Here is a 23,258-nt window from a genome sequence, read left to right as displayed (position 1 = left end):
TTGCTTACTCCAGTGTCAGGGCTGTATTTAATTTCCAGAGCTAAAACGTTCCTGTAATTTACTTCAATAGCCAAGGCTTTATTCTATAAGGGTTTTACTAGGAAGTGGCATATACCAGAGGGCCTTTACAACGGTTAAAGTTCGCTTTCATTTTCTAACATTTCACAAATACGACCTTTTTAAACTTGTCGATTGTAAATGTTAAAAACTTCTTTCTTCAAATTTTCTTTTAGGATTTTAAAGATTAAGAACGAAATAATACTCGGCTGAAGTTTCGATGTTAGGGATTGTTTCTCATGCGTTCACCGTTTTCTCGAAGTTGCGGTCGGATTCTGTTGTTTTTCAAACTATTTGTAATTTCTCCTGTATATTGAAACGCGTGAACCCAAAACTATTTTTTCTTGAATAAGGTTACTAAAAGGGATGTTTTGGCAAAAGAAAAAAAATTCAATTTTTTTACGAGTGTCTTGCGATTTTCGATTTTCTTGGAAAATGGCTCTTAATAGTCTACGCGTTTGGAAGGCTGCTTCTTCGAACATTTGAACCTGTTGGGATATTTTTCCTAGAACTATTACATCACGTTAATTATTCATCGCTAAAGGAAGATCCTTCTATAAAAAAATTAAAAATATAATTTGCGCTAACCTAGTAACTCAGCAATACTCATACTTGTAAAATTACTTGGCTTATCACACACTTCCATCATCTCGCCACGCCCCCAAATCTTTGCGCCTAAATTGTAAATATTTTATGATGTTGTTAAATAAGATAATAAATTATTAAGCAGTCAAATCATCCTGAAAAACTTTGAATATATTGCGAAATATTTCCTGGAACTGTAGTATCACGTGAAGTGTTGATCCCAAAACCTTTTAAGTAGTTGAAACGCTGTCACATCTCAACCAATCATAAAGCCAATTGCGGTGTACACGTCAGCAGTGCATGCTAATGGAACGCCTACAAGATATATGAAGCCCCGGAAAACTAGCTTCTAGTCACACCTTTCATTACACTCTAGGGCCTCCTTCATAAAGCTTTGCAACCATGTCAAACCAAAAGACAAAGGGAAATACTACTTTCCTCTTTACCTCTGAGTCTGTTGGCGAAGGACATCCTGGTAAGTTGTACCGTTTCAATTCATCGTTTAACTTTTTAAGCGCAAATTTTCCACAGCTGAACGCTGGCGGAAGTTGACGTTTTCAAGCTAAAACGAAAGTGTACTTTGTCTCTATAGATAAACTATGCGATCAGGTCTCAGATGCTATTCTCGATGCTCATCTCACACAAGATCCAAATGCCAAAGTCGCATGTGGTAAGTTAAAGAAATAAATTGTTGCATGATCAGCGTCTTAGTGAAAAGAAAATTTGCACATCTAAGCACGAGTTAAAAGGGCGCCACTTAGTAATGGCTGATTCAGTCCTGAGGTTGCAATGGACCGATCTATCTTAGAAAGTCAAATTGAAAGTTCTTAGGACATCAAAATTGGAATCTCTTTCTTTTGGTTTCACCCCCTAGCACCACAAAGTTTTTCCGAAAGCACTTTTTTTCACTTTCGCTGAATAGGTCTGGACATAATACAAATAATTCCGGGAATTTAGTTACGTGACAGAAAAAAAACATATCTCCTGTTTGGATTTGATCCAAAATGATTCGCGTTTCAATATTTCTCAATGGCAAATGGACCTAAAGATTTCGATTTTGATTATGTCGCGTTGGTTTACGTTAGCTCAATAACCAACTGTGAACCTAGACAGGAGAGTGCCTCGAGGATCAACCTATTTTCGATGGCTAAGTGATATTCACCGATGTTCTACACTAATAAGATTTAAAAGGGTGAAGATGAATTTGGAAGCTGAAGGAAACAACATCAGTCAGTCAGTCAGCACCCAATCAGGTGCTGGCAAGATCATTTCCAGTCAAACCTGTTTGGCCGGTGGAAATAGAAGCCTTCGGGCCTACAATAGGCTCAAAGATTCTTCACATCATGTGTTCACAATGCAATCTTTGTTTAACAGTTGGTTCTCTAGCAACTCTAGCTTCTTGAGGAAAATTTTGCACGTGCACATTTGGAATATGAAGCACGCTCACGCAATTGAATTTGATTAGACAAATTTACTACCTATGTTATAATAGTTATTGATGGTTGACGTGCGTGTGATAGACAGGTATTGATTTGAAATGTTTGCTTATGAACAGAAACTGCGACTAAAACAGGCATGGTTCTTATTTGCGGTGAAATCACATCGAAGGCTGTTGTGGATTATCAGAAAGTGGTCCGTGACACAATCAGGAAGATTGGATATGATTCCTCGGAAAAAGGTTAAAAATTATTCCCTAAGCTGATCACTAGACTCTCTTTATTGGAGATCAAATATTATGCATGAGCAACTCCTTGAGTTTCAACAACAATCGACTCTTTCAGGATTCGACTACAAGACCTGCAGTGTCCTGGTTGCCCTCCAACAGCAAAGCCCTGACATTGCCGGCGCTGTCCATAAAGACAAAAAAGAAGAAGATATCGGCGCCGGTGATCAGGGTCTCATGTTTGGCTATGCCACTGATGAGACAAAAGAACTCATGCCCCTGACTGCTGTTTTAGCTCACAATCTAAACAAGAAGCTTGCTGAGAAGAGACGAGATGGATCTATGCCCTGGCTCCGACCTGATTCCAAAACACAAGTTACCATCGAGTATGATGGAAAAATGGGTGATGGTGTAATCACACCTCTTCGAGTCCATACTATCGTTATTTCTGCCCAGCACCACCCTGACATCAAATTAGAAGAAATGAGGAAGCAACTGAAGGAGAAAATTATTGACGTACTATGATTTTCCTACTTCCAAGTATACTTTACTAAATTTTACAAATCAATTGTGCATTTCTAATCACCTTTTAAGCTAGATTTTTAAATCGGTTTATTGCTAATGAACTGCGACGGACCCAAACCTTTCAAAAAATCCAAGCCAGTCCAAAGCGAAGCATTTTCGCTCTAAAATAACTTTCTTTCCGTCTGTAGCAAAGCACAATAGAAAAAATACATTTGAACAGACTGGGGAAATAGTTATGTTTGAGGGAACTGTTATAGTTTTTCTATTTCAGAAAAACACGACTAATATAAACCTATCAGCAACCAGTAGCATTTGGCCATACATATATTGTGTTGTTGCACTTTTTAAAGCCCATTTTCCCCTTTTTACCAAATCGATTTTTCCAGGAAGTCGTCCCTGCCAAATATCTTGATGGCAAAACAATTTACCATCTGCAACCTTCTGGTACATTTGTGATCGGAGGCCCCCAAGGTGACGCAGGTTTGACAGGAAGGAAGATCATTGTCGACACCTATGGTGGATGGGGGGCTCATGGGGGAGGTGCTTTCTCTGGGAAGGACTTCTCTAAGGTTTGTTTCCTTGATATCCTTTCCTTCTGAAACAGTTCACTGAGTCTCTGCCTCCAAAATTAGCTTTATTTTACCTTTAAGACTCTTGAAAATACTAAAATACTTTTCTCATAACCATCAAAACATGTTTATGTAAAGGTTTGGATTTGACCGAAAATACAGAGCCATTTATCCGAATGGGAGCAGCAAATTAATCCATTTTTGTTTTATCTGTTAGGTGGACCGATCTGGTTGTTATGCCGCCAGGTGGATTGCTAAGTCTCTTGTGGCAGCCAGGCTGTGCCGCCGAGTCTTGATCCAAGTCTCGTATGCCATCGGTATTGCCGAACCTCTTTCAATCACTGTGTTCTCTTACGGAACAGGCACGATGTCTGAAGACGAGCTCTTGGAAATTATCAAGAGAAACTTTGATCTTCGTCCTGGCGTGATAGTCAGGTGTGAACTGAACATTTTTATATGGCGGTGGAAAGGTTTTTTTTAGCCACCTGACAAGCTTTTTTTCGTATATACTTACTATCATCTCAATGTCTTACCAGCTCTTCAAGCTTTATAGATATTGTCACTTTTCTACTACTGGCATTTTATGAATTATATATCTGTTTGTTGTTCTACAGGGACCTTGACTTAAAGAGACCCATCTACCAGGAGGCATGCGTCTACGGTCATTTCAAGCCAGGTTTTTCCTGGGAAGTACCTAAGGAGCTGGCTTACTAGATGACCGAGTTTACCAAGGCAGAGCAGAAAGTGCTCGATAAGAGTGGTCCCTTTGAAGCAATTAAGATTGATTCAGCCTAGTACTATAATAACTACCGAATTTTAATGATAACGAATGACAAAAATAAAAGGCTCGAGACTGAAACCATGTCAAACGGAAAGTAACTGTCCATGGTCGACTCAATGAATGAAATAAAAATATCTTTACAGATATCGAAAAGAGTCATCTCATGGTGCATTAATAGGTGATAAATTTTGAACAGTTTTCATTTATGTGTTTACAGTTCACAAATATTCCTCTCTCCATTTCTTCACATACATCAATTTTAGTAAGAACCTTGTCCCATATTCGTGACGGTAATCACGGATCTATCACCTGAATTTCGGTGAAGGGTGACGAGTTGGTATGGTTATGGGAAGACTATTACCAAATTTCTAAGATTCACAGCTCATAGCTCACCACAGTCTACTAAAAGTAACTATTGAGTGAATAAAAAAAAGTATTAAAAACCTAAGTAAAGTTAGATGGATATCAAGAGCGAGGCTAAGCACTGCTCTATTTGTTCCAAAGTACTATCGCAGGAGATACCCAAAGGCTATGAAATACCCCACATCGTATACCGAATTACTGTGATCTGAGTTGAGCAAAGTTTGCATTTCCCTACAGACCTTAAAAAGTTATTGAGAAAGTTGAGAAGGAGAATAACTAGTACAAGGTGATTTTCCAAAAGAGATGATACAAAACTACATCTTTGTAGACTATATCTGGGAAGAAATCAGACAGGGTTATAACGATCCCTAAACACAGCGCCTATCTACTTCCTAAAACTGGGTTCCAAGCATGAAAAAAAAACAATCAATTTCAATATGAGGATCCATCCAATATCAAAAATCTAATTTTGTATCTTCTTTGATCGAACAATATTTTCACCAACCATGAAGCCATTTTACATCATAAAGTTAATCGTAAGAGGAGAGGGAAAAAATGAAAGTAGGCATGTACCAATGTTAGAGGTCATCCATATGGTCCTGAAAGATGCTTTTTTAGTTTTCTTGTTTCGATGCGCAATGGAGTTTTTGTGAACCCGACCTATTTTGGTGTGTGGCCGCAGAAACTCGTTCCAGTCTTCATCAAATCTTCAATCTGGTTTATTTAATTCACGAAAAACTGGTTTCACCAGATGTCTCCAGTTTTTGGTGGAGTCAGTTCTTTCGCTTTTCTTCGAACAGCGACATTCATAACACGTCTAAGCTGTCGCAAGCTATCGTCATCTCAAATCGGTGAAGCTATGAAGCTCTATAGCGACCCAGGGAATCCATCCTTGCTTCGTATTTTAGCAGCAAAAAATCTGGCGGATGTTTCAATGACGATACAGTACATCACGAATGAAGGTATCAGCTATTTTCTTATACTGCTAGTCGAGAAGTGAAACCAGAATTTTAGCCAATTCTTCGTGTACAAATAGTAACAATGATTTGACCATTCTGGTCTACTGGAGTCTAGGATAAAAGCCAGTTAGAATTTACATTTTCTGTAGCAAATTTCTAGAGGTAATTCTATTATTTGTTCAGGTCTAAATTTCTTCCTCAACTTAATCTTGGTTTTTTAAATTACAACGCCTCCCCACCCCAACCCCCCCCCAGGGAAGGGATGATGCAAGAGTCTGACGCATCATAGTACAGGTGTTCAAGATTTCCAAGAAACCTCGTGATTGGTCTATTTAATTCTTTATGTGGATTTGGTCAAATGTAGATTATGAATTAGCTTTCAAATTACGCATACAAATACCAAGAATCAAGAATGATATGATTAGACTCTAATTTCTAAGAAACAAATCCTCTTGTTACATCGATGTTTTGACTCTAAAGCCTAAATTCTTGGAAACCCTGCGTTTTGGTTTCGTCTGCTTAATCTGAAACCGCAAACTAACTTAAGTGCACTTCACTTAGCTTTCAAATTACGCATACATCTCTCTGTTTCGATGTTTTGACTCTAAAGCCTAAATTCTTGGAAACCCTCCGTTTCAGTTTCGTCTGCTTAAACTGAAACAACAAACTTACTTAAGGGCACTGCATAATGCAGAGTTACCAAGATGAAACAGTGAGAAACTAATTGATAAAGTACTACAAAAAAGATGGGCGAAGAAGACGCGAATCGAATGTAAAGTGATGTTAGGAATTTTGACGAACTACAGTTTATATTTAATTTAGTGTAAAATTATCTTATATTTACACGTACCAGGTACATAGAACAGCCGTACAGCCAGTCTGCTTTTGCATTTCGTTGTAGCAAATTTCTAGAGGCAACTTTTTATTCAGGTTTAAATTTCTTCCTCGATGTTTTGACTATAAACCCTAAATTCTTGGAAATCCTGCGTTGCATTTGTTTAAGCTGAAACCAAAAAGTTACTTAAGTGCACCGCATAATGCAGAGCTACCTGGAAGAAACAGTGAAACACTAATTGACAAAGTGCTACAAAAAAAAAATGTGACAAGAAGACACGAATCGAATGTAAAGTAATATAAGTAATTTTGAAGAACTACAGTTTATATTTAATTTAGTATAAAACTCTCTTCTACTGCCCGTACCAAGCTGGGTAAACAGCGGGGGAGATTTCAAGATACTCCGTACACCCCAAACCAAAATGAAAATGCTTAGAGCTTTCTGAAAAAGGTTTTTTCGACTCGATCCTTTTCGACTCGATCCTTTCAAGTTTAAACTTTCGAAGTTTACTCCGTAGAGTCCACAGTCATCATTACAGACGTTAATTGCGAAAAGAGGTTAATTGACGATGGCGAATGCGAGTCTGTAAGCTCCTAAAATCATAGTCGAAATTATGCACTTAATTGTGCACATCCCTTTTGACGAGAACTGTCGATAAAAACTGACTTCATAACTCAGTTCAGGAAATTTCTCATCAAAACATTTCCCTGAAAACTTGTCTTTTAAGTTGGTCCTTTTTTCACTCGTATAATTTTCACAGCACGCACTTTTAGTGAAAAAACTGTCCTTTATTTTCTTTCTGTCGCTGAGTTCCAGGAAAAACTGGAACTCAGAACAAAAAAGTATTTATAGTAGATAAGCTGTCACGAAATTATCTTTGACATCTTCTTAGAAAGACACTTGACTTCTGTTTTGAAAAGCGATGAGTACGTGCGCACGGATGCAGAACAGAGAAGGTGGAAAAATAACTTCTGCCTTCATTGTTGCCCGAAGTGTAACAAAAAGTATACAATTAGGGAATTTTGTCTAAGTAAAGTCAGCAATCAATGGCTTTCGCTTTATTCGAGGTACTTTGAACATATCGACAAACACTTATGTGTACATATTTTTCTGCGATTACATTCAAACTGTATTTCCGCTGAAAAGGTATAGACATGTTGAAATTACAGTATATTGGCGGTGATGTGATTTACCATCAAGATGGAACATAACCTCTTTATAACACAGTTATGGAACGCCACTGTGCCTATGGATGCTTCTTGTCTCATAAGTCTAAGACAGAGACCTCGAAAAATCACTCAGTTCTTCGAAATGCAACGTGGAAATAAGCGAATGACCAATAACGCGATGGAGTTCCTAATGACGTCGGAAGTTTCTAAAAGGTAACTGCGTAGTGAATTATTTGCAAATTTGGTTAATTTCACTTAGGGTAATCTTGAAGAAACAATTTAAATACACAGAAACCACGATTCGAGCGTAACTTCTGCACTGGTTTTATGACTGGAGTCGTCGTTGGAGCTTTTCAAGTGAGGAAACACTCATTAATTTTCAACGAGAGCCACAACTTCAAAGACGGAAATTAACGCCATTTTAAAGCAGAGCAACTTTGTTTTAAAAAATATCGAACGTAGACAGCTGTAAATGAAAAATTGTGCGGTTCAAATCGGCACATTGTAGAAGAGGTACTCAGCATTTATATCCCAATTTGTTGAAACGATTTTTCAGAATGGGTATCAAAGGTATCAAAGCGAAACAGGAATTCGTTCCGCACCTGTGTCGAAATTGTGGTGCTTCTTTTGGGAAATAGAATCTTATTTCACTAATTACGATTACTTACGAGTTATACATTGATCTCGGTGACTTCCCTTGTACCAATCAATATTGCTTTTACGCAAAAATTGCAATTTAAGACTCTTCCTTCAAAGGCATTTCGCTTACTCAAGGGATAATCAGAGATTGATTTTCGTGAACAGCTCGAGCATACTGTTACGTGGACTTTCATTGACATGTGAGACTGTGTAACGCTAGACGTAACATGCGTATGCTATCGTCAACAAGCTAACTGCGCATGCTTCCGACGTGTCATATTTTCAACCTTGACATCAGAAAATGGTCTTTAAATGGATGGCGGATTTCATTACTTTAACTTGCGCAGTGTAATGCAGGCTTTTTAACATTTCTCATATGGAAATACAGAAATGCTAAGCCTAAACCTCTGTAGTCAGTATAAACGTGATTTTTCCATAGTTCAGGCAAAGGTTAGAGGTTGATTCAACTTAAGAAAATGAAATTGGCAGTGAGCCACTGAAATAAATAACCGAAATGATTCGGCAAAATTGGGAAGCGGTTAACACCTCCTTATCATGAAACTTGAACCGAACACCGAAGATATCGGCATGGTGTGTCAAATAAAAGTGTAAAACATATTCGATGAAAGTAGATATAAATGATTTGGCAGTATCGATTATCAAAATCAGTTTAATTTGCATATTTCAGACACGTACGCCTGGCCAATATTCAGTTGACTGATCAACGGCTCAATATTCAATGTAAACCTAACACATATTAAGCGACTTTGTTTTTAAGGCGAGAAATTTTTAAAGTTTTTACGCAGTTTCAGTACAATATGAACGTCGCGTGACGGAAATAATCAGATCTTGTAATTTTATAATGGCCAGACATGATTGGCGTGAAATATGACTGAAAATATTATTTGAACTTCACCCTTTTAACTCCTTTAGCTTACTAGCTTTTTTAAATGACATTTTCTTTGAACACTGGGTATAGCTGCTCGGTGTAAGATTACTGATTCAAACATTATGTTTTTTTTAAACCAGATAGGACGAAATTCAACCTTCAAGGAAGTAGCAAGGTTAGTATTATTACAGTTTCTTTTATAAATAAGAGCTGCACTTCTCTCAATAGAATTTCCTTTCTTAAACGATTTGAAATGATTGATATTTTATCATCCAACAATTTTGGTGATTTTCAACAATGACATGCTTGAATTGCAATTAGATGTCTGATATCATAAACAACCGGACAGAACCATCAGACTAAGGAATTGTTTAGGCAAAAGGCAAAGATATTTCGACTGTCTAAATCATGTGAACTATTAGCCCAAACACAACAGAGTGCATACTTCCTGCCCCTCTAGTAGAAAAACTTAAGCTGGTGTTTGAGTTCCCGACTCAGCCAATGGTACAAAACACTAACGGGTATCAGTGCGGATGACAGTTATTATGCACAACCTAGGGACCAAATAAGAGGGATTTAACAGTGCTTTTGGCATTCATTTTTTTTCAACTTTTTCTTCATTATGGCTTGTCTTAAATAGCTTCCAGTGCTGGAGACTGACGATGGAAATTTGCTACACAGTCCAAACAGTATTTGCAGGTATTCATGCCTCATACGGTCTTCATGTATTGAACAATTTATCCTTTATATTAAATGAACCGTCTTCCCTTAGTTAAAATATTCGATTTTAGGAAGGGTAAGAAGAAATGATCAAAAACAGCTTAAGATGATTCACACGTTTTGGGTTCATCAAGGATGTTGAGCTCATACATTTCAAACTTAAGAACTAAAAGCTAAGACACTTTGATTTTGTTTCGTGGTTGGTTTCCTCAAGGTAATTTTCAGTTAGATTACCTAGCCCCAAAGAAGTTCAGTATTCAACACTGAATTCCGTTCAAGCACGACTGCATGACATATCGGGTTGGCTGACATTTACAAGTCGTGCAAGTTTTGTTGTTAACTCTCACACATTTGAGTCAACCACCTCTGTTAACTGAGGGAACCCCAGGGCCATTTCCAGTTAACGTAATTTGTGCAGTAAACCAAAAAAATTCCGAACATAGGATTCTGGCGCTATGCTTAATCTGTGGGAGGCAGGGTCCTTCAAGGTTATAATCTGATCTAATCTACGGACCAACCTAAAAAAGATTAACCTGAGATTTATGACATTGGTTATAAAGCTGATTTCACAGGTGGATCTAGTTCAATAATAGCAAGTTAAGGGTAAGAGTAATACCTATTGTCAATGTAAATGAATGTAAATGAACATCATTGTTCGACTCCGATACTGATCAATAACCCTGTTTATATAGGTACCTCCTTGACCTCAACAGAAGCTCAGATGTAGCTTCCGACCCTTATGGGAAAGCAATTGTTGATCAGTGGGTGGAGTGGGAGAGCACGTCTTTGCAGGTAAGTTGTTGCATAGAGTGAACATATATGAAAGAAAAGGTGGTCAAGAGTATTGTATGATAATGAGTAAGTGATACGCCGGGAAAGATACCCGTGATGCGAGTCAGACCCCACCCTGAAAGAGTACCTGTGGTTATAATCATCTAAACATCTGTCAGATTTTTGCTGACTCATTTACCATTTTATCTGGCAGCCTGTTATCTTCAATTATCTTGTAAAGTCCATTGGCCAGGGAAGGGATTGCAGTGGCCATGTTGACGATCTGGTAAATCTCCTAAGACATGCAGATGAAGCTCTTGCTTCCAAGAAGTACTTTTCTGGGGTATGAATTTCATAAAACTTTTTTTTACACCTTTGGTTACTTCTTTCGTAACTCATTGATCACACCCCTTAGCACAGTTTCCTTCTTTTGGAATTTAACTTAAAAATCACAACTACGTGGAGTTATACACTTTTAATTGAAATGAGTGCTCCTACTAAACAAATCGCCATTCCTTGACTTTCCAGAGTCACCTGGGGCTAGCTGATGTCATCATTTGGGGTTCTCTGCACCCTCTCTTCATGGAGGGCACAAAATATTCAGGTATTGGTGAACATCTGCTTTCTTTGTGTCTTCAGAGCTTGCTCCAGCCATATGGTCTGGATTAGCTTAGCCATGAAATTGATTTAGTTTTCTGAGACTTGTCACGAAGGGTTAAAATAAAACAGAGTATCTACTACGAATGCAGAATTCCCAGCTATGTTTGCTCTGTGATTTTGTGTGCCAGTAGAGTAGAAAATCATGAAATTATGGTTTGTAAAAATTTTCTCTCTTGATCAAACAGATCCAGGCATCTCAAACTTAAAAAGGTGGCACAACCTGCTCATGTCTCAGGAGCTTTTCCTCAAAACTGAATTTGAGGTTGCAGGAGGAAAAGAAGTTTCTTCCTTTAAGGTATGCACACGAATAAATCTAGCTGTCCATTTTTGATACATCTTATATATTATACAGAAATGAGATTTATATCTCTCTGCGGTTTTTGAGTATACTCATTTGAAACACTTATAGATGGCATGTATTTAGATCACTTTTTTATTACAACTTATAGATGGCGATATGCAGAATACAAGTCCTAATGAAAGAGTACTGTTCCTTATATACTTTGGCAACTACTTGATACTGATCGGGGTTCTTTTTTGTTGCAGGATGCTTTGTTGGCAATGCTTGACGCTCAAGAGCAGTTAGCAAAAAGTAAACATAGATGTGAAATATTTATTGACTTAGAGAAATTAGAAATTAATTGAAGCGATAACATCAAAATATGGCAGTAAAATATCAGAGGATATACTTTCATATTGCATGGAAAGTTGTTAATTCATATAGATTTCAGCAAATGTAAGTGGGATCATTCCTTGTCACTTCAATTCGGGTCCAAATTCACCACATCGTAAACTGCATGTGGTGAATATATCATCACATTCGTCACGAGTTACATATCCCTTTAGCCCCTAAGAGTGACTAGCATCTAATTTCTCCTTACCATATCACCCCTGAATCAAACAAGGAAGTCATAAGAATAGAGGAGATGATCACCAACTAAAGCAGCTCTTGATTGTTAAACAAATTCTCCTTGTCAGCCTCTTTGAAAATGTACGGAGAACAGTATGGAGAATATTCATACTGATGTTAGGGTGTGAAGGGGTTACAACAATTCTACCGATTAGTAAAATCAATTATTTTTCATGCTGATAGTATTTGCTTAAACTGTAATACTGAACGTGATATGTATGCAAATTGTTGTAAATAATGATAGAAGTAACAATGATGTAATAGTCAATAATGATTCTGATGCTAATAATAAAAAGTAAAGATAATAGTGAAATTTTCTGCTAAAATAGGTTCCCCATCATCCCAACGAGATCAAGAGGGTGATTCTGCCACAGAGGAGGTGAGCTAGGGTACTAGATCTTAAACATAGATTAATCTATCATATTTTCATACTTTGCTATAGTAAGTTCTGAAATTTTAATTTTAGGTAGAAATTGCAGAGGCATTTTTTTGCTTCTGAAACCAAAAGAAGTATTCTTTAGTTAAAACAAACCAAGTTTTTTTTGTCTCTCCCTTGAATTAACGAGCAGATGTCCATTTGAATGGCATCCATTTAAGAAATAGATAAATGAATAGAGAGTAGAATATCAGCTTTTTTAAACTTTATGGGCCACATGAAGTAAAAGCTGAACATATTCTTCAACCTAAATTTGATGAATGTCTGTTTAAACAAAGAGAACTTATGTCATTGGCGAGACTATTTCTGATTAAATGATTCTCGTTCATTAGTTAGCATCTAATGAGTTCATTTTGAGTTAAGCTGATCTTAGTTATATCGGCCAATCGCAAACTATCTGGGCTGGGCTACTTAAAAGTGTGATGGAGAGATTATAGGGGACTTACGAACAATTCAGCTGGTTTATCGTACCTCTCAACGAATGGATTATAGCAAAAAAATATATTCGGATACTTACACTTTATTTTTTTCAGGGAACTGTTGCCAAAGTTTTGTCGAGGGAAGAGATTGCTGACGCTTTTGAGCATTGGAACAATGGAAGCAAAAACCATCCGAAAACCCGCCGGCTTGTGGATCCTATGTAAGCACATGTAGACTCTCTTTAAAGGAAAATGCATTCTTGAAGCTTGGAGAACGTTGTAAACTTGTCTTTAGTTAGTAGTACTTGAAACATGAATACAAGACTTACTAAATATTGTGTTGCCTCTGCCTCCCGCAGTCTTCCCATCGAAGGAGAAAGAAATATTCTGATCACCAGTGCCTTGCCCTACGTAAATAATGTGCCTCATTTGGGGAATATCATTGGGTGTGTCCTCAGTGCAGATGTATATGCCAGGTACTTTAACCTTCAGGCGGCACGCCTCTAGCCTTTAAGCCGGTTTACTTTGGAAAAAGAACCTTTCCACACTTTGGCCTCTGTTTCTTCCATGAATTCGTCGATTTGTAATGTTCCAACTTTTGCAAGAACTTGCAAATAATGAGAAGTTACATCTGTTCAGTGCGGTTATCTCTGGCTTGATAGTTCTTAATTTCAATATGCATATGAGATCGGATATAGTTCTGATGAGATTTTCCTTGTCATTCCTGGATCAAAATAGCTTTTACTGTGCACTATTTCTTGCGTTCATTGCTCTACAGGTTTTGCCGCCTTCGTCAGTACAACACACTTTACATCTGTGGGACGGATGAATACGGCACAGCCACAGAAACCAAGGTAATTATACTGAACGTCATTACTGAAAGGCAGGCATGCAAAGATGAAAACATAGTCACAACAGTTATACGCCAATATGCAAATAAGGAAAAACCATGTAATGGAGAAAAGGTTTTAATGGTTTTGTGGTCATTTAGGCTTACATTTTTAATTTGTAAAATTATGCACGAACCCCACACTAAGCATTCAGCGTAATTATCGGAACTCCTGATATTGTGAAGATAACACTTATTTTGTTGCTCCTTATGCCAGGCGTTAGAGGAAGGTCTTACACCCCAACAAATATGTGACAAGTACTTCAAGATTCACAAAGAAGTCTACGAATGGTTTCAGATCAAGTTTGACTTCTTTGGAAGGACAACTACTAAGCAACAGACTGAGTGAGTTTAATTTTGGACGCGACATCTTTTTCCCTGCTTCTTGCTCTTATCTCTTGCATCCTGAAGACTACCTTTTGAGGTTTTGGATGTGGTTTTTGCTTTTTTTTCCCTGGTTCTTGCTCTTATCTCTTGCATCCTGAAGACTACCCTTTGAGGTTTTGGTTGTGTTTTTTTTGCTTTTTCGCTCTTGAGGTCTTATATTTTTTTTTCCACAGACGTGTCACCTTCACTTTTAAATTTCAAAGTTCAATTTCTGAGGAAGAAATCAGATATACTCTCGATATCCCTGCCAACTGATTCCTGTCGATCTAACACAAAATTTTCCTTTTTCGAAACACAATTTTAACCACTTATTGGAGGAGAACTTGAATATGGATTTTTACGCAAGCAGCATAGTACGGCATATAAACTCAACAGCTTTGAATTATTGAAAATATTGCTGACGATCAACGAGATTCATTTGCAGCTGGGCCGTATCGCCATACCGCGAAATTCACTGTCTGAATTAAGCGTTATAGGTAAACTAGGTAAAGTAATCCTGATTGATTAAATCAACTATGAAATGCCAAATGCATTTAATTGAATATACAACGTATGGTACTGTCACAAAGGCTCTCCGATCTACATGGGGAAGGTGATGAGAACATGCTGCTTGTAAAGGGTTAGTTTTTATCAAATGTTTGAAAAAGGTGATCTTTTTTACTCCTAGAATCGCCCAAGACATTTTCTGGCGACTCCAAAAGCAAGATCACCTAGTTGAGGACACTCTGGAACAACTTCAGTGCGTGGAATGCAAAAGGTTTGACTTTCACTGATCCTTATGCGTAGGACTAAATTCAACTATTTAGAGACTTTTCAAGTTCGATGTCGTAATGTTTTACCTTTACAAACACGTAGAACTAATTTGAACCCAACCGGAACCGAGTATAGTCAAGAGAGACGATGTACGCTATAATACTAAGCAAGTCACTGTCGCTTTGGTATTGGTTTTTATTCATCCAGTTCCGGTAAGAGACACAAGTTCTCGAGCACTGCAGAGAAACGAGCGTGAATTTGGGCTATGATGACGCATCTTTATAACTTCATTTTTCAAACATTGCAGTCCGTTCTTCCTCCAGGTTTCTTGCTGACCGTTTTGTTGAGGGTACATGTCCCTTCTGCAACTATGAGGTAAGCCATATTATTTTCATGTTAACTAAGTCTAAAAGAATTACACTGAGATATATCTTCTTATTAGCCCTTATTCCTCCAACCTCCGAGTTTTATATTGATTTGCTACATACTACGTCTTGTGGTTAGCCCTGACGAAGTACAGGTACATTGCATGGTCTAGTAATCGTGTTTACATTTGCAGGGTGCTAGAGGAGATCAGTGTGATTCCTGCGGAAAGCTTATTAACGCTATCGAGCTTAAGGTAAAGGAGGTTTTATTCTATTGTGAATGTACCGAAGAAAAAAGGCCAGAAAAAAATTTATATACCTCACTTTCGAGTCATAAATTGATATATCTAGCGAGTTATTTTCAAAAATAACGTATAAACCGTGAGAATCTCTAGTTAAATCTACGTGCAAAGCGACATTTACATAACGAAGATGCTGTTAGGCGTATAACTACTCCGTTTTTATCCTCAATAGCAAGAAGTGTCTGATTGATCCATGTTCATCATTGTTTTGTCTCCTTAAACACCACTAAGATAAATTTGCTTTCAGAAACCTCGATGCAAGGTTTGTGGAGGAACATCAAAAGTGAGAAGCAGCAAGCACTTGTTTTTGAATTTGACCAAGGTAACTGTTCAACAAGAACGTGCGATATCGTAAAATGTGCCAAACTCCAACAAAGCAATAAAATTACTACAGAAACAAAAACTCATAAAATTCCATTCCATGCGAACACAACAAAAACTCTCTTGAAATCTTCGCTCACGTGTCGTTGTTTTAACTCAAAAAGCCTGGGGCAAATTACGAAGTGCGTCCGCATACTCTCTTATCTGCAGTCTCCCACCTCTATGCAGGACGAGGCTACGTACAGACTGTCCACGATCAAAAAGAAATTTTCCACATATAATGTCACTGGTTCTAAAGTGCATACTTTTATGCCTTTCAGTTGGAATCGTCCTTGAAGACCTGGATCGACAAATCTTCTTCTGAAGGTAACCTGAAGAGTTCTACATGACCTGCCTAAAAAGCAATTCAATTGCATTCCACTTTGAATTTTCCTAAAGCATTCACAACTGCAGTCTACATCTGGTTAATTCAAGTTAAACGCGATATTTTTTATACCATTTTTCTTGTAAGGAACGTGGACACCAAATTCTCGCCAGATAACTCAGGGTTGGGTGAAGGAGGGCCTTAAGCCACGATGTATCACACGCGACTTAAAATGGGGAACCCCAGTTCCTTTGGAAGGATACACAGATAAGGTCTTCTACGTGTGGTTTGATGCACCAATAGGGTGAGTCAGTACTGTTTTTTGTTGTGAAGGGACATCAAATGGCATTTGTTTTGTGGTGAAACTTTTTATGTACAACGGTTAATTTCTAACGATAAACTTCTGCTTGCGATACTTTCCTCTTCTCTAAAGTGTGTGGCTATGATCGGCTCTAAAGGCAATCTCAAGACTTTGCACTTTTTTGTTTCAGGTACCTTTCGATCACAGCAAACTACACGAACGAGTGGGAGAAATGGTGGAAAAACCCTCAACAAGTGAGTCATAGGAAAATATCAACTCAGTTGACCAGACTGTATCTCAGTATTGCATGTCATTATGACTGTTGCTATAGCTACATTGCGGCCGAATAAATTCTTGAAATTAAACAATGATAATCAAGAGTTGATGTGCATAAGCACAACTATAAATCTGAGCCCTATTCGAAATATTCGGCCATAGCAATCCTAAAACTTTTTCATTTCTTTCTTGAGGTTTAATGAACGCTATCGGGAAGAGCAAAGCAACTCCCAGGAATCAATGCTCTCGGTCATCTTTAACTGTTTTCATTCGTTTCTAAGGCTCGAACAAAGCCTTAACACTTTAAAGTTATTATCATAAGGTTTTCGAAACTGTTTGAGCAGCCTTAGGTCAGGTCACGATCTCATTAATGATGAAAATGGAATTCTTTCAGGTCACTCTTCATCAGTTCATGGCAAAGGATAATGTCCCTTTCCACACTGTTGTGTTCCCGTGCACTCTGATTGGTGCAGACGACAACTACAGTCTTTTGAATTCCATCAGCGCAACAGGTAATGTAGATTTCCGCGTTCCCTTTACCTGTCGTTCTACTTGAATTAAAAACTTTCTTTTTCACACCGTTGACTAAAAGTGATTTGTTATTCTGCATACGTAAAGCCTAAGCCAGCTTTTTCGAAAGCGGCTGGCATAACTAAGTTAATTTCAAACTTGGTTTGAAATATGTTTTATCGAGGCATCCATGAGACACCTTTTTGTGGGATTTATATCATTGGTATCTAAAATTAAAAGGAAACAAGAAGAAAAAACGGAATTGACGGCAAGAGCTTCAAAATTAAATATAACATTTAATATCGAGATATTTTATTTTTGAACATTTTAAAAATGAGTTACATATCAGCAATGTACAGCTGGGATTTGTTTTTAAGCTGAGTCCTGCAAAACTGTTCCATAGATTAGATAAGATATGACAACATGCCCGAAACGTAGCGAGATTTAGGCTACTAGGCTGAAATAAAATATCTCATTAAGTTAGCTCCCTTTCCTTCCCAGAATACCTCAATTACGAAGATGATAAGTTCTCCAAGAGTCGTGGAGTGGGGGTGTTTGGTGACGATGCAGCCGACACAGGCATACCAGCAGATGTGTGGAGATTCTATCTGGTTTTCGTCAGGCCCGAGAGCCAGGTGAGGCACTTCGTCTCTCTTTAGAACAAGAAACATAGCCATCCATCATTTTAAACTTAACCGTTTCTAACATAGCCCAACATTTTGATCGTCGAAAAGCCGTTGGAACGTTCCTAAAGCAATGGAAAATCAACAACATTGCGGTAGCAACTGTCTTAAACGCGAACTTTTGAGAGGCGTTTAGGTATTGTTCCAGTTACGTTTTTCCGTCATAGTTTCTGTCATCATTCTAATATACTCGTTTTTCTTTTCTAAACAGGATAGTGCTTTCAGTTGGTCGGATTTCGTTGCACGCAACAACACTGAATTGCTCAACAACTTTGGCAACTTCATCAACCGGTATGTTCTCATTGCTGTAGTTTTAAATACTTTATTGTTCCTTAGCTCAGCACTTATTTTTGTTGGTGATTCAAGTTTTTTTTAAAAGTAAAAAATCTTTTCCATTTTTAGGATCGTCCGTAACCATATGAAGATATTTATAACACCCGAAGACATGTTAGTGATCGATAAATTCTTCCTTTTTTTCAGTGCCTTGATGTTTGTCCAGAACAACTTTGATGGTTCTATACCAGCCATGGAATTGACAGACGATGACAAGAAGTTCATCGCACTTATCAACAAAGAGTTGAAGACGTATATCGATAATCTTGAGAAAATTAGGTAATCTATTTAGCTCTGAAGAAATTTACTGAAGATGAATCTTTCAATAAGCGGTTCATTGTTTGAAAGCGTCCCTCTTAAGGTAACATATGTATTGCAGTAATTAACGTAGTATTGAATGAATAGTTATTGCCACATTTGAGTTAATCTTTTCCTTAGCTTTTCAACCCGGCTGCCGCGTATTATCTTCTCAATTTTTGAAGTCTGTTGCGCCAAGCGATTCCTTGGTCGTTTAAACATATTTTAAATATTGCCACTATCCTGGGATGAAAATGTCTCCGTGAGAATAAACAATCTCTTGTCTTACAATGTCGCGATTATATTTCAGGCTTCGAGAAGGTTTAAAAGACGTGCTGAACATATCTAAGCTTGGTAATCAGTACATACAGTCCAACCAACCTTGGGTTCTCGTCAAGGGCAACGAATCAGAAAGGTACACATGCTCAATATTAAATAACAAAGAATTCGCCTAAAACCAATGGTAAGGAAAAGTTTCTTTTTAGTCTCGCACCAGATTTAGGGCCTGGTACATCGAAATCCTTTCAGCTTTAATCATAGATCAACTTTTGGTATATTTTAAAGCAAACGATTACTCGATACCTTTGTCCCCTAAACGAATAGGTGTTCAGTCAGGTTTACGTTTCTTAGCTTTAACACGCTTAGTTGACCAGAAACAGGAAACCTTACAAATAACGGATAAGGTTTTGAGTAACTCTAAGTATTTCTCCTAACAAACGGGTTCTGACTGGGTTCAAACCGTTTTTTCGTGCCCATGAGTAAAAAGGTTAACCTGTCATAATGATTTAAATAATCTCACAGGAAATTGTTTGTGCCTTTAATAACGCAAGTCGTTGATCTCTTTTTATCATTTAGATCACGTGCAGGTACAGTCATAGGGATCACAGCCAACCTTTCCTGGCTGCTGTCTGTTCTCGTTCATCCCTTCATGCCCGGGGTCAGTGAAGAGATTCAACGCCAGTTACAGGTAGGTCTTACAAACTCTTGCGGGTTGCCAATTTACGTTATCAACTCAGTTGATATTACTAAATTACCCTTTTATCGCTCTGACGAATAGCTAACGCTCGAAACGTCAGCTTTGAAACTCTTTACGATGACCAAATTTACATTATCAACTCAGTTGATAAGACTGAATCATCCTGTTATTCTCTCCCACCGACGCACCACGGTCTCTTTAGAACACTTACCTCCTTTACAGGAAGGTCTGTTCGGCACGCGATACAATTTGGAATTTATCACGATTGTGTTGACTTTAAAAAACCGATTGAAATATAAATCTAATAAAAAGGGCTCGACATGTTGGTTATTGCTCCACTTAAAGTTAAACTGTCTGGCTTAATCTGTTGTATTCTTTGAATGTTTCTGCATTATCAATAATGATATAGCTGAGAAAATGCGTAGCCATCATATAATCATATGATCTTCCAAACCATTAAGTTCCAAGATGAATCTCTCTAGGAAACGGCATTCGGTCAGATTTGAAAAAAGATTTAACTTATGTAAACACTTTCTCTCTACTTATTGCCTTTGGCGGGAGAAACTTGTAGGATCGGCTATTTCTTATATTTTTCATTGTTTTTATTCAAAGTGAGGTTGGTAGAGTTTCTCAACAAAGTCACGGAGTCAATCAGACCGGAAATTACACATTAAGCCTTAGAACGCATCTTATTGCAGGGCTAAAGTGGCAGCTCCAAATCCTCGTTCGCAGCCTTAAAGCGTCCTGGTACCCCTGTTATAAAGAGCTCATTAAAAAGGACAAGTGTGGGTGGTTAAAGAGTTTTGTAAGAATTGTTTGCCTTTCTTTTAATTGAAAAGACTTCAAACACAAGTCTTCCTTTGTTTGATAGGTCACCGACGAAGGCAATGTGGTGTTAGACAACTTTATTCCTTATCTGGAGACTGGTCACAAGATTGGAACGGTAAGAGCGAGTAAATAAGAGAGATAAGAGGAGATGCAAAAGAAAATACTTCCTTGCAAGGTTGTATCTGCCGCTACCTTTCACTTGAAGGGCCTGATAACAACAGACCGATGGGACTTTTCAGATAGCAGAGGAAATAAGTGTTCATTATCTTGACCCTTTAACTCCCATGAGTGACCAAGACAAAATTTTCACTTACAATATCAATACAATATCAAGCAGACATGTGATGAGAATGAAGAAAAATATCAATTTGGGTATAATTAGTTGATCCAATACTACATTCTCTGAACTAACACTATAAGAACTGTATGGTTGACAGTAAGGAGAATTACAAATTTGGTCTGAGAGTTTAAGGGTTAAAAACTTGTTAACAAGCGAGAAGTAGAGACAAGGCTGAACTTACAGGCCAAGCTGCGGACCGAAAGAGAGCAGCTCTTTCCATGCATACCCTTGTTTAGTTTCCTCTTCATCACCGTTATCATTGTCATCGTATCGCTAAATGTATCATCACCATAACTCACTATTACTATGATCAGTGTTGATGTCATTTGTATGCAACTCATCAATACTCTTTACACTTTCACGTAATTTTCGACCAATCAAAAGGAAATCCTTTAATCCAATAGTAAGACTGGTAATTGAACGTTCTATAAATTAGTTATTGGCTTGTGGGTCGAGGACCATAACTACGAGAACTTTAACCTAAAATATCTTCATCCATTTAGGCTTTCTACTTTTAAAAAGTAACACCGTTGCTGCAACATTTACTAAGAAAAGACTTGTAAGTTAATTTTGTCTATTCTTTTAGCCCAAACCACTCTTCCACAAGATCGATGCCTCCGTCGCGGATCAGTTCCGCGCAAAATACGGTGGGAACAAACAGAAGCAACCAGCTTCACACAACAAACCAAAAGACGCTACTAAGGGAAAAGAGGAGGGGAAAAAGTAGACACCCGCTAACCGCCGAGTGGATTGTTCGTGCCTTGGATGCACGCATCTCCCAAGCTTTCCCAGTTTCTGGTTTGAATGAATTACGAAAACTTTTTTGCTATTTTACATTGCAAAATAAATAGAAGTAAGCACAGAATTTAACAGAACCTAAACTTAGCAGAAATCAGAGTAATATACTGTCTAGTATAAAGCATTTTCGAGCAACATTTTTTCTTCGTTTGTGATTTCAAATATATTTTCCATTTTACTTTTAGTCTTTTAAATGTTATCGTGAAATTGTTTAGCTTCTCATTTGAAGAAGAAGAGTGAAAAAGGTAGCCTAGCCAAAGCATTCAATGGTACCACTGACCCAATACTGCTCAGTATTTCAAAAGCTCGGATATGATAAAGGGTTCTCACTTAATCTCTAATCAACGTCAGATTACCAGGCGTCTAATGTCCAATCAGTATCAATGAACTCAATTTTGTCAACCTGCCATCTTATTGCTAACATATTGCGAAATCAGTTTGTTTCTTGAATTAAGCAGTAAACTTGGTAGCTCAAGTGCATATGAATGGAATAATTACCTTAAGAGCTGATTAAAACAAAATTTAAAAATTTGAATGCTGTGATCTTTTGTAACCTTAAACCTAAAACATTCGAGTTTTAATCAGCAAAAGTTTGAGACAAACTATTTGAAAGTCATTTACAGCAGCATACGCACGCCAATCTAGGACTATAGAGTGACTCAAGTCATCCGCCCTCAGCAAAACGTGGTATTTTCACAAACACACTTGGCCCCGGTTGCTCAAAGGGTGGCTTACACTAACCACTAGATAAATCTGTATCCAGTGTACAGCGAAGTACGTTTTGTTAACACTTAACCGCTGGATAGCGATTTATTTGTTGGTTAGCGTTATCCGCCCTGATGAAGGCCCACGGCCCAGTACCGAGTATAAACTTTGGGATAAGCATCTCAAGTGACCAAACCGTACTACAAACGATAAAACCTTAGCCATTGTCATTTCACAGGATGAAATTACACCCAAATTCGAATTTACATGCTATATCCTATAAAACTTTAAGAAAAGACTATTAGTGGAACAACCTGACTCCCACTTTTCCTCTCTCCTATGTATTCGGCTAAGCGCTTAATACACAGTCTACTGTTGTAAAGTAAATTATACTATCAGTCAAAATCAGCCTCACTAATACATCGGCTGGTTGCCTTCCAACGATCCATACACCACCACAGTTGAAATCTGTAGCCTCACGACTACCGTTTGTCTCCAACGATGACATTTTTTGTTCCTGTTTTTGACAACTTCAGCTCTTCGTTCGCGGAATTCCATTTCCGCATTATCGTCGCGTTCGTTGTCATCTTGACAGAGTGAAACTCAGTGCTCCCCTATTTTTTCCCAAATGTAGCAATGGAAGGTTTTGCTATAATCCCCGCGTCAAGCTGGGGTTTTTACAAGTTCATACCAATCATGCCTTGTCCTTCTCCTTGTAAGTCATTGTGAGGAAGAGGCAAAGCCAGACAGCAGGATAAGGACAATTGTAGGTTTTTGCGCCACTCCTTAAATTATTCTATTTTTTTTTTTAATTATTGAATTTCTGAATTCTGCAAAACAGTTTGTTGGATGTAAAACGTTGAGCGAGGTTTTGAGTTCT

General features: G+C 37.8%; 2 protein-coding genes across 2 annotated transcripts; both read left to right on the top strand.

Annotated features, from left to right (window-relative positions):
* Positions 1-1,001: 1,001 nt before the first annotated feature.
* LOC131791162 (S-adenosylmethionine synthase) lies at positions 1,002-4,333 on the top strand. Its single transcript, XM_059108482.2, has 7 exons — positions 1,002-1,117; positions 1,235-1,312; positions 2,198-2,320; positions 2,424-2,821; positions 3,217-3,399; positions 3,617-3,834; positions 4,014-4,333. The coding sequence occupies exons 1-7, from the start codon at positions 1,045-1,047 to the stop codon at positions 4,111-4,113; spliced, it is 1,173 nt and encodes a 390-aa protein (XP_058964465.2). The 5' UTR covers positions 1,002-1,044; the 3' UTR covers positions 4,114-4,333.
* A 966-nt stretch (positions 4,334-5,299) lies between these two features.
* On the top strand, positions 5,300-22,196 carry LOC131791121 (methionine--tRNA ligase, cytoplasmic-like). Its single transcript, XM_066173014.1, has 28 exons — positions 5,300-5,505; positions 9,175-9,209; positions 9,675-9,733; positions 10,447-10,546; positions 10,740-10,868; positions 11,054-11,129; positions 11,371-11,480; positions 11,732-11,777; positions 12,425-12,474; positions 13,065-13,171; positions 13,310-13,426; positions 13,729-13,804; positions 14,057-14,184; positions 14,894-14,983; positions 15,303-15,354; positions 15,539-15,598; positions 15,894-15,968; positions 16,288-16,333; positions 16,479-16,635; positions 16,823-16,886; positions 17,303-17,420; positions 17,920-18,053; positions 18,313-18,392; positions 18,582-18,713; positions 19,042-19,146; positions 19,587-19,698; positions 20,579-20,650; positions 21,462-22,196. The coding sequence occupies exons 1-28, from the start codon at positions 5,403-5,405 to the stop codon at positions 21,600-21,602; spliced, it is 2,574 nt and encodes an 857-aa protein (XP_066029111.1). The 5' UTR covers positions 5,300-5,402; the 3' UTR covers positions 21,603-22,196.
* The last annotated feature ends 1,062 nt before the right edge of the window (positions 22,197-23,258 follow it).

This window comes from Pocillopora verrucosa, chromosome 10 (genome assembly GCF_036669915.1).
Source record: "Pocillopora verrucosa isolate sample1 chromosome 10, ASM3666991v2, whole genome shotgun sequence".
NCBI classification, from domain to species: Eukaryota; Metazoa; Cnidaria; class Anthozoa; order Scleractinia; family Pocilloporidae; genus Pocillopora; species Pocillopora verrucosa.
Note: the sequence above shows the minus strand (reverse complement) of the source record. Positions and strands in the feature narration are given on the sequence as shown.